Source organism: Buceros rhinoceros, unplaced genomic scaffold (assembly GCF_000710305.1).
Source record: "Buceros rhinoceros silvestris isolate BGI_N320 unplaced genomic scaffold, ASM71030v1 scaffold9304, whole genome shotgun sequence".
Taxonomy (NCBI): domain Eukaryota; kingdom Metazoa; phylum Chordata; class Aves; order Bucerotiformes; family Bucerotidae; genus Buceros; species Buceros rhinoceros.
This window is the reverse complement of record NW_010408770.1, coordinates 140-11,423: the sequence shown is the minus strand read 5'-3', so window position 1 is coordinate 11,423 and position 11,284 is coordinate 140. Positions and strand designations below refer to the sequence as shown.

The window sequence follows — 11,284 nt, the reverse complement described above, 5'->3', positions numbered from 1 at the left end:
GCTGGGGGGGGCCAAGAGGGTCTGGTGAGTTAGCCTCTCTGGTAGGGCTGCGGCACCTTGATCGTCATCAGGAATATGGAGCTCCAGGAAGGGTTTGTGTGTGGGTGGAAAGGACCAGCCTAGCCTTATGGGACTGTGGATTGTCCCTCCCTCAGCACTTGTTGGCCTTAGACTTCATGCTTCTCCCAAAGTAGGACAGATAGTGTGTTCCTGAGCCCCATGAATCTTACAGAGGTTTAATGCTCCCCTGGCAAAACACAGTTTGGGTGTTGGTGGAGCTAACCCACTTTCCCTGTGTCTGCTTGAAGGGACAAGGGAGCCTGGATGGGACAGCTGGTTCTCTTTATTCACATACATGTCAAGTCCTGGTGCCTCTGCTCTGGTCTGCATCCTCAGGCTGTGATTCCAGGTAAGCTCCTGAGCAAACTCTGGGTAAAGGGCCAGGTTCCGGCTCCAAAGCCTGACCACAATTTGGAGAAGTCCATCCTGTGCTCTCCAGCCACAGAGGATCCTTGGGGTGGCTTTTCAGGGGAATAAAGCTTCATGGGGCTAGGCACGACCCTCTTGTCTCCTCTGGTTTCCATTGTCACTGATGGAGAGCTGTCCAGAGAGTCAAAGTCCTGGCCAGAGATGGGCTGTGGCCACGCCTCTACTTGAAATTCCCATAGGTTTCAAATGAATTCAAGTAACTGAGGGCTAGCTCATAGCAGAGCCCGTACTGTTCCTGTGGGCAGAAGGATGCATATGAGAAGCTGGTACACCAACACCTGCAGCAAGCCAGCCTTGGTTTCCAACAGCTTTCGGAGCAAGCCTGATGCAGATACAGCCCTCTCTTCTCCTCCCAGTTGGAGGCCATCTTCCCCTGCTGAGGAATCACAGGTGTGGGCTCCAGCAGCTGAGGGCTGGGCTACCCCAATGGTGGAGCTGCCTGGTCTTGGGATGATAGCTAGCATCCATGGCACAAACTGTCTGCTGCTCACTCCCATCTGGCGTGCTCACGCTGTCATGGCCTCTAGCACCCAGACCAGGTGGTGAGGTGGGTGCAGGACAGACACTTGAGCACCCACAAGAGCAACACCACACTGAGCAGACCAGGTGGACCAGGAAGGAACAACTCAGCCTGCAGGATGCTTCATTGCCCATCTGATTCTGCAGAGCCTGTCCCTGAGTGAGTGGGTATGTCCCAGTGGCAGAAAACAGGCAACGGCTCTTGCTCTGATGTTGTCACCCCAGCTGGGTTTGTAGTCTGCACCTACCACATCTTTAATCAGCTGTCTCCGCTGCCTCTTCAGCATCCTCACAGCCTGAGACACGTCCACCAGCCCTTCACTTTGGATCTGCTCACACAGGAAACTAGCAGCACAGAAAATCCCACTCCGGCTGGCACCGTCCCTGTGGAGGAGAGCAGGGAGAGAGTCACTTGCTCTAGGATCATCTTGCAGGGATGAAAGAGGAAGGCAGGTCCCACAATGAACTGCGGTTAAAGCAGAAGTATTATGGCCTTCCTTCTTCCAGTGCCGTATAGAAAGATAAATGGTAACTAGACTCTGCACAAAATTAACTTCAAGGGGCACAGGCCAGAATGAGGTAAGTCAGTGTCCAGTCAGTGTCAGAACAGAACTAATTCTGTTCACTGATTTCGCTTTCCAGCTCACTCTCTTCTAGGTGACTGCACTGTCTGAAGTCAGCGGCATGTTTTCGCAGACAGTGTCTGGTGCTAGAAGTGGTAACGCTTGATGTTTACAGTCACTACCAGGGGCTGGGGTGCAGAAAGGCTCTTGCTGAGACTTGCTCCTGTGCAGACCAAGGTCACTGCTAAGTCCTGTGTCCCACGGTGGGGGTGCAGTAAGTGAGAGGCTGCACCTTTGGGGAGGAGCAGACAGGACGGGTGACCCTGAACTGACCAACAAGGTGTTCCACCCATAGATGTTATATTCATTACAAAGCTGAGGGATCACAAGAGTCAAGCCCTCTTTTTCAATGACCAATATCTGAGGAGGGCTCTGTCTGTTCCACCTTCAATCCCAGGCCATGCGTTCTTGAATATAGTTCCAGAATCCAGCTCGTGAATCTGGTTCCCATCTGCTGCTGAGTCTAGTCTGGGACTTCACCAGTGCCTGCTCACAGCGTCAGTGGTGACGGTGACATGGTTACCATTAGGGGCTTGGGTTTGTTCTTGGTATTATGTATATTTGTGTATATTTCATGTTATTGTTATTATTTTAATTAAAGCATTTCTAGGGTTTTTTTGCCAATCCATAAGCCTCTCTCCATTATTCCATTTCTCTTCCCCTTCGGAAGGGAGAGGGGTTAATAGAGAGCAGCTGTCATTTGTCTAGTGGCTGGCCCAACCCTAACCCTTGACGGTAAGCCTCATAGGTGACCCACCAGACATGCAGGCTCTCAAGGACAATCTTGTCCACAGATCCTACACCCAGCCACCTTCCACAGGGAATCCTTCCTCTCTGAACACAGGTGAATTCATGCCCATATGTCCACCCAAGATGGAGCTGTGACCCAAGTTCACTGACACAGCCTTGAATTAAGCCAGCTCTGTACCATGGCTTTTCCACTGAGAGACATCACTCACCAGCAGGTGACGAGGATACGTCCATCCTGGCTCTGCCGATGGTACGTCTCCACCTTCCCTAGTAGGCTGATGATTGTGGCAGGGTTGGGGGGAAGACGCTGCTGCATGGGCCAATCCTTCAGTTGCCAGAACCGGACTTCCAGTGCAGGCTTCTTAGGCTAGTGGGGAAGAAAGATAGTGGCTGGGCAGAAAAGAAACCCATTGGCTTCATGGAGGGAAGGAAGAGACGGTGTGTGTCAGTCCTGGCTCTTCCATGCATGCTAGCTCAAGGGAGCAGCTTCACAGTGGGATGGCCCAGTTCCAGACTTTGCCATTCTCCGTTGAGTGCTCTGAGATTGGCAGATGGAGAGAGCACAAGATAAGAGCTGAGCACCATGTGCAGCTCAGACTGGAGGCAGTCCCTGTGCCCAGCTACCTGTAATAGCTGTCCCCATCTGTGAACCACCACTCAGATGTACAAACTCTATCCATGGCTGCTATACTCCAAATGTACACAAATGTACCTCTGCCTGTAGGCTCACCCTCTTAGGACTAATCTTTCTGCCAAGGCGAAAGGCCCTGCTCTGGACAGTGCCATTCCAGGACCCTATCAGATCCCTCTGATCATTGTGGCCTCTGCCATCCTTAGTTGTGACTTTGACCCCAAATCAAAGCCTGCTGATGCTGGAGCCTGGCCAACTCTCTCAACCCTTGCAAAGGTTATTCTCAAAGGACTTTGTCATCTCTGTGCAAAGAGCCCACCTGCTGCCTGTTGGTGACATCAAGTGTCCAGGCTGCGAAACCAGCTCCGGACTCCTCTGAGATCAGATGAACATGGAAACGGCCGTAGGCAGCTTCGCCCTGGGTGGGCCAGAACTCCACGTATGTCTGTGGGGGTGAGGTATACACACACGCCATCACACACAGCCCCAACCTGCATGCATGGCAGAGCTCAGCACCTTGCATGCGTGTGCTCACGCCAGCCCCTCGCCCATAAGCCACAGTGTGCATGTGGGTTCTCTGCCTGCCATTCGCTGGAAACCAACCCGTGGTGCTGCAGCCAGAATAATAACACTCCCACAGAGAGGGTGCCTAGGCAGAGCTAAGAAAAACCTGAGGGATGTTCCCGTGCTGTGGTACTGGGGACACCCCACCACTGTAGTGCTATAGTGCTGGGGCTGTCTTCAGGGCTCTCCTGGCTGGAGTCCACAAGCTTGCAGTGGGCTCCTGCAGCAAGCAGGAGAAGAGCCGTGTGGGGTCAAAGGGAGAAAGCGCACTGTCTGGCCCCACTGGAGCTGGGAGAGGGAAGAGGAGGGTCTGGGCTGCTGACCTCGTCCAGCTCCTGGAGCTGGTTCAGCACAACCACTGACGTGCAGGTGTAATCCCAGACCAGAGACCAGAAATCCACCAGCGTGGTGGGAAAAGGCAGCTGGGTGATGATGAGTCTGTCCTCCTCCATGTACGTCTGCAAAACACACCGGGGTGCGGGGGGAGGAAAGGGTCACGCAATCCACCCGAGAGCCCCTCTGGCAGCGGGAACGGCTCCCTGCTCCCTGCAGCCGGGTCTCTGCGGGCTCAGGGCAGAGCCTGAGGAGACACGGGACACCCCAGCCCTGCTCAGAGCAGGCTTGCATCCCGCTGCCCTCTCAGCGGACGACACCGGGATCTGTTCCCGGCACGCAGCAGGCAGCAGCCGCAGCAGCCCGCTGCGCTGCCTGCGCTGACAGCCGCGGCTTAGGCTGATCTCGGGGGCCATCTCCTGGCAGCAGGGCTCCGGACGCTGGGAACGCGTCACTGTGAAGACGCCCCAGCGTGGGACACCTCAAGCCGGGGTGTCACGGTCTACCCCTGCACCGAGCAGTGGTGTCCGCGGGACTCTGCTGCTCCCAGCAGCTCCCGCACCCCGCCGCAGCTGGAGTCGTACGTTGACGAACACAGCGTTGATGTAACCTGGCGAGCCGTCTGCGTTCAGAGAAGACATCAGGATGGGCCGGCAGGAATCCGCTGTGGAGGGCGGAGAGAGAAATGATGAGCCATCCTCTCCGCACACAGAGGCATGGGACTTACTCATGGGGCAGTGCGGCTCCCTGCGGCACAGGCTGGAGAGGCTTGAATGAACTGGCACCCCCAGCCCCACGGACATGACAGTCCAGGGCTACCTGACATGCAATGTCCAAGACCCCCATGGGTGAAGGCACAGAGGCACAGCAGGTCCACCCTCATTGTTCCCTGATGCCTCATCTGGGCCCCTCCACTGGGAAAGATTAGACCCAGGGACACATTTATCCCCGGTGTAGTCCATGAACACATGCCTCCTGCAAGACCAGAAGGAAACTCGGATGGGGTCTTGCTTTCATAATGGGATCAACCTAATCTATCTTTTATTACCAACCGGAAAATGATGATTGAACCTTGGGCAGAACCTCCCAGTGGCATGGTGCTGGGGAGGGAAGCAGCAGGGCAGCACAGTCGCCCCACACTACTCTCAGATGCTGGGTCACAGAGCAAGGGGCTGATCGGCTTGCCGGTGGTACCTGGCAGCATCCCTGGCTTGCGGTTCTTGGGCTGGTTGCTGGGTTTCTCTGCTTCTCTGCATGGCAGGAGCTGGAACAACTCAGAAAACTTCTGCAGGGCCTGTGGAGATGATTCAGCCAAACAAGTCCTGCTTGTCATCTACTCCCCTTATTCAGTGACCCCAAAGAAATGCTCCTCCATCTCTACCACACGGTTGAGAAGGGAGCAGTAGGAGGGAGGCACCACAGATCAGCCCCCACAGCACCAGATCCAGTGTACCAGATCCTGGCAGTACCTTGAACTCCTTCTCAAGGAGATTGTTGTGTCTTGAGGTCTCAGCTTCTTGAAGGCTGCGCACATGGCTGGCGATGTTTTCCACTGGGACCCCGGTGCTGCCACAGAGCAAGCCTTCCAGCAGCACCTCATACAGGAAGGTGTACTGCTCCTGCATGAGGACACGGGTCAGAGGCACAGTTTGAAACAGCTCCAGGAGGAGCTCTGGGACTCCAGCTCATCCGCTCACTAGCTTTGGTCTGTGCCAGGAATGAGTCAGGTCCATCCTTCACCTTCCTGCGAGGGGCCCTGAGGCCAGAGCCCTCTCAGTGCAGGCAGCCCTGCTCTGAGAAACAGCCAGCAACTGCAACAACCCAGACAAGACCATCTTCCTGTGGGTTGATGCTTCCTCTCTGACCAGACCCTGCTCTGAGGAAGGAAACCCAGAAAACCAAATCTTCCTACAAGCAGCTGGAGAGTCCTGCCCAACATGGTTTCCTCCAAAGGGTCCCAGCACTGAGCAGACCATGGGGACAGCTCCTAGGCCAGGACACTGTTACCCAGAAGATGCCATGACGGCAGACATCCTGAAAGCCTTAAGGCCATGTGGACTGTTACTCATACTCGTCTGCAAGACAGCCCTTCTCTCCCAGGATGACTGGTGCATATGAATGCTACTGGCACCTCAGAGGGTCTCAGGGGAACACAGATACCACCTAGGTTTGGACACAGCATTGGCAGCAAGGTCCTGCAGCCTCCATCACCTGGCAGCTCCAGTCCCTGTGGCTGGACCATGATTGGCCTGGCCAGTGTGGCTTTGCATGTCACATCCCTGGGAAGGGTGTGAAGCAGATCTACAGCCTGACAGTGTGCAAGGAGCAGGTAACTCTCCCCACCTTGGTCTGCACCATGCTGACCCGCTGCTCTCGCAGCACCTGCACGCACTGAAACACATCCACCTTCCCCTCAGCCTTTCCCATCTTCAGGAGGAAGTCCAGGGCAATGAAGGTACCTGTGCGCCCAATCCCTGCGCTGAGGACACAGAAAATTGGGTGTCAGTGCTTCCCCAGCCAGCCTTGCCCCAGCACCCAAGTGCTCCCAGTCCAGTACCTGCAGTGCACCAGCACGGGTCCAGCAGGAGCTTTGAACCCCCTCTTGTTTACCATCTCCACTAATGACAGGAGCTGGGCAGGGCTTCTGGGGACCCCGTGGTCTGGCCACAGAAGGTAGTGAAACTGCTCCACCACTCTTGGGAGAGCACAGCCTGCCTGCAAAGACAGAGACATGGCTGGGAGCACAGAGCAGGAATCAGCCTGGAAACTTGCATGAAGTTAATTGTATGCCAACAAGGAGGGACCAGTGGAGAAACCCACCTCAGGGGAGCACCAGCACACAATGCTCCCCCCAGCATCCCCACCCTTATGACTGCTCCGCTGTGGCTTATCAGAGGCAAAGGGAAAAGCCACCCAGCACACGGCCACACAAATCACTTTGTTCTCTGCTTCTCCATGCTGTGAACAGTGCTGAGAGCAGAAAATGGCAGCTCGTGCCCCATTGGAAAAAGAAAAGAAACCACTTTAGAGTGTTTTCATAGTCATAAAGCCCTGGCTTCCCCCCAGAAAGGTATTTCCTAAGGCTGGTGTTGCACTGATGTGAGTACAGGCACTTTTCTAACCAGTCCATCATGTATTTTTCCCTAAACATCACATTAACTTGACCTGAACTAAGGAATTGCTATGTCCCACCATCAGGGGCTCTTGGAGCTTTACCTTTCAACTAGGCTTTGCTCCAGACAAGACATAAAAAGAATATGCACATTTCTGCAATTTCTTTATATTGTACATGTTTTCCCCTCCTTGCAGCTCCTTCAGTTTCTGCTGCTGATCTGAGTTACAGCTTCAGCATAGGTGGCCATCTTAAGAAATGTCATTATGTAAGTTATCTTAAATGGTTAACTATCTGTTCAGGTTTGGGAGCTGTAAGGGACCATGGAGCTTCAGTGTGGACCCTCTGCAGACTGGCAGGCACCTCTGGTGACAGACAGGCACTTCTTGCATTATTCTGCATGTACAGAGATACCATTTTATACCCTATAACTGCTTTTATACCCTCCCTGATAACCTCATCCAGGCCCTCAAGGGTGCACGATCTGCCTATGAGCATCATCAGTCCAGACTCATCTGGGGTGACCACTGGTGCTGGCGAGTTGCCTTTGCCAGGCTCAGAAACACAGGGCTGATGCTCTGGCATGGCATCCAATAGTGCTAGAGACCAGGGCCAAGCCTGCTCACAGCATCTCTTGGCCAACATCTCCCGCCAGCCACTGAAACCCAAAAGCATCTTGCATCGCGATCTCAGCTACATGCCAGCCTTACCTTTTGCAGGCAGAAGATACGTGTGACAAGGCCTGTGGTAGTCCTGGTGTTGTTGAGTGTCACGGTGAAGTCCCCATAGACTTGCTCCTGCTCTGGCCAATACTGCTCGCACTTGATCTGTCAACAGCAGTGAGACCAATAAGCACCAGCTTGCTCATGAGGGAGCATTGCAAGCCAGTGGTGGTGTGGCGCTGGTCTCCGCTGTCCTTGACAGCTGCACCAGGAGCAAAGCAAAGCAGGCAAGGAGGTTCAAGATGAGCACAGGCAGAGATGGTTTTTCTACCTTATTCTGCTCCACTAAGCCCGTCAGCATCACAATGACCGAGGTCTTCTCCTGCCAGACCATCTGCCAGAAATCCACCACTGTCCCGGGCAAGGGGCCTTGGGGAAGAAGAAGAGACTCCCGTGCCAGTGTTCAAGCTGTGTGGGTGTAGCTGCTCCTATGCAGAACTCAGACATTCCCAGGCTATGAGCAGCGCTGGGCTTCCCTCTGCCCAGGGAATAACACTGCATAGCCTGGGCACAGCAGCATCTGGAAAGAAGTGCTGGGCATCGTGGTTTTATCACCCGTGTTAGAAACTGGGACAAGGAAGAGGGAGGGCAGGTGAGCCCAGGGTAAGTCAAGGATTCACTACTGCTTCAGGAGCTTCCCCATCTAGACCATAAGATGATTGTGAGCTGCTCTCACATTTAGAGTCCTGTTTCCTACAGCTCTGCAAGAAGCTTGAGACTTCCTGACCACATGCTGTGCAGAGGAGACTAATCCATCCCAGCTTTGCACCATTGGAAGGAGCCTGTCTTGGAGTGCACTGAGTGAAGACGTGCAGATTTGTCCCTGTCACACCAGCCACCAACTGAAACACACCAGACTTGCTGGTGGAAGGATCTGGCCGCTACCAAACTGCCACTGGGGCCTTCCATGTCCTGCAGTAGCCATAACCACTGTCCAAGACAAAGGCCCGGGAGATACCTGGCCTTGGACTGAGCTATTAACAGCTCCCAGGCTGCTGTTCCAGTTCCCCACTCCCCAGTGTGTTCAGGGCAGCGACTGGCCTCTCCTGAGCATGAGGGTTGAGAGCACCCACCTTGAGCTGCAATGAAGAAGTGTGGACTCCGGTAGCTCTGTGGGGGAGAGGTTCAAACAGCTCTGATCACGCGGGTTTAACAGGGAATGAAATAAAGGACCCATCCCCACAAGCACCAGAGCCCAGAGCCCTCGGCATAGGGTGTCCTGCAGCACCACTCCTGGCAAGCACAGATAGTGGGTACCCAGATGCTGCATCTTGGCTCCTGTCCCCTCACACAGGTCAATTTTCATTAGAGAGGGGCACACAAACCCAGAGTCCTCCAGGCAGCTCAGACGGAACACAAGGGAAGTGACATCTCAAGATCCGCCAGCACTTGAGGAAAGCAAGTGCCAGACCTTGGGGCCACCCATGTGAGCAGGACTGTCCTCACCCAGAGTAGCCAGGGACCTCTCCTACCCTGCCCACACACCTCTACCCTGCCCAGGGCAGCAATCCCTTGCTACCTACATCCACGTAGCTGGCATTGATGTAGCCATTCCCTGTGTCAGACGGCTGCAGCACCACACGGCAGTGATCATCTGAAAGAGAAGGGAGGTGGGAGTTGGTGGATTGCCTCCGTGGGGCAGGAATAAAGTGACTGTTTAAGGAGGGAGATGTAATTTAAGAAAGACTGGCACCACCCACTGCTCCCTTCTTAGCAGTACTCCAGGCCTCAGAACATGTTCAGATGTACAGAACAACTAATCAGATGAAAGGTGACATGGCACAGCAGAAAATGCAACGTGCTTTGGGGAAGACCGTTAATACAATGGCCAAAAGTCCACACCACCTGGAGCTTAGTGGAGCTTTAATTTTTGATAGAAATTGAGTAACTCCCCCCGCTTTCCCACAAATAGCCACCTCGGCATGGAACGTGGCAGTGCTCAGCAATGACTAACATCAGGAACAGGAATACCGTGATAAATGATTAAGCTTGCAGGGCAGAACAAAGATTTTCCAACTGGATATAAAACACTGGAGCCACAAGACCCTTTTGGAAAAATGTCTCTGGGTTTCAGTGGCCACAGAGTGAGAAGAGGAGTTCAGAATTGCTGCGGGGCCTGCTGGAGGGGCATCTACACCAGCCCAGCCACCTGTACAGCACAACCACCTCCAAGCACCTGCGCCAACCCCTGGAGAGGTCTTCTTACATGGGATGATGCTCTTGTAGCGGTTCTTGCTCTGGTTACACAGCTCCTTTCCAGCATTGCAGGGATGCAGCAAAGTGGAGGACAGTTGCTGAAGAGGAAGAAGACAAGCCCATTCTGCATTGGCATGTGTTCTGAGGCTGGCTAAGGCCAGCTGCATCACACACCGAAGAAAGGCATGAGGACTGGTGGATGGTGCAGCCAGATGGGGAAGAAAAGCTAAACCAGACCTGATACTCTCTCAGACGCCCGGCGTCATGCCTCTCGACAAATTCATCCTCTGTCTGCTCTGCCTCTATTTCTGCCCTCTTAAATGTCTTCAGGACCTCCAGCAGTTCCTCCACTGGGATCTGTGTGTTCAGCCTGCACACACCTGCAGAGACCATGAGACCAGGCGATTAGCATGCCCCTGGTGGCTGGCTCTGGAACTCTTTAGCTGGGACTGAGCTGGCATTGCAGCGGTTAGAACCCCACCAAACCCTAGATTATCCTTCCACATACAGGTCCCTTTCTCCTGGTAGGAGTCTTTTTCCCCATGCCAGCCGGCTCTGAACCCCTTGCTCATGTAAGGACCTTACAGTTCCTGTAAGATCCCTGCCTGTGCTTTTAACAGACAGCCTATCCAGACAAGGCATGCAGGACTGCTGCTCGTACTACACCTTCTTGACATCTTCTCAGCGGGATAATGCTGTTGTTCTCTGAGGTTTTTGAACTGTTGTACTTTTGCCTGCAAAACAGCAAGTCAGGCCCATAGATCAGCAGAAAAGAGAGACACAGGAGAGGCTGATGCCCGTGTAATAGCTCTGCCTGCTGCCTTGCTTTATCTCAGGGTACACTTGGATACCCTCTGGCAGTGCAAGGTGCTGGATGCCTCGCAGAGAGTGGGAGAGGTAAGGAACATACTGACCTGAAGAGCACAAAAAGCAAAGTCCCCAATACCAGCAGTGCAATGACCAGCACTACTGCTGTAACCATGGATGTTCTGCTCAGCAGAGGCACCGGCTCCTGCCCTGCAACCATCAAAGCCCAGAATCAGGCTCCAGCACAGTCTGAACCAGGCATTGGAAGATGCCATAGGGACACAGAGTGAAAAGCAGTTTCTCTCATCTCCCACCACAAGCTTTGCATTGGAGAATAGCTAAGCCGATGCAGAAAGAGTGGGTGATTATTTGGTGTGATACTGTCTAGCATGGGCCCTGTTTGCCTGACTGCCCCAGGCATGGCCAGAGCCTGGTGAGGTGCTAGCACTTCAGGGGTTTCACATGCCCCAGCGGAGCACTGGGGCTAAGACACAATAAGTGATGGCGAGAATGGTTTGTCATTTGTGCATCAGCTTCC

At 53.9% G+C, this 11,284-nt stretch overlaps 2 protein-coding genes across 2 annotated transcripts; both read right to left on the bottom strand.

Moving 5' to 3' along the window:
- Window positions 1-567: 567 nt before the first annotated feature.
- On the bottom strand, window positions 568-2,706 carry LOC104492413 (receptor-type tyrosine-protein phosphatase alpha-like). The gene is made up of 3 exons (XM_010134970.1): window positions 2,591-2,706; window positions 1,257-1,392; window positions 568-724 (listed from the first exon to the last, which is right to left on the bottom strand). Exons 1-3 carry the CDS (start codon window positions 2,695-2,697, stop codon window positions 650-652), a joined length of 318 nt encoding a protein of 105 aa, XP_010133272.1. The 5' UTR covers window positions 2,698-2,706; the 3' UTR covers window positions 568-649.
- Window positions 2,707-3,295: 589 nt separating this feature from the next.
- LOC104492414 (receptor-type tyrosine-protein phosphatase kappa-like) lies at window positions 3,296-10,319 on the bottom strand (the record flags this gene model as incomplete). The annotated part of the gene is made up of 14 exons (XM_010134971.1): window positions 3,296-3,457; window positions 3,900-4,034; window positions 4,230-4,363; window positions 4,472-4,573; window positions 5,104-5,203; window positions 5,379-5,528; window positions 6,253-6,388; window positions 6,467-6,624; window positions 7,732-7,848; window positions 8,015-8,112; window positions 8,817-8,853; window positions 9,267-9,337; window positions 9,950-10,037; window positions 10,177-10,319. Coding segments are annotated over 14 exons (1,631 nt in total), but the record flags the coding sequence as incomplete, so codon positions are not given.
- Between the last annotated feature and the right edge of the window lie 965 nt (window positions 10,320-11,284).

Bases quoted from the DNA above. Each gene is read 5' to 3' on its own strand.
- LOC104492413 (XM_010134970.1), bottom strand. From the start codon at position 2,697: ATGCAGCAGCGTCTTCCCCCCAACCCTGCCACAATCATCAGCCTACTA. The intron at 1,393-2,590 runs GTGAGTGATGTC...TCTCCTCCACAG, and splicing joins CGTATCCTCGTCACCTGCTG to GGACGGTGCCAGCCGGAGTG. The intron at 725-1,256 runs GTAGGTGCAGAC...TTCTGCCCACAG, and splicing joins GACAGCTGATTAAAGATGTG to GAACAGTACGGGCTCTGCTA.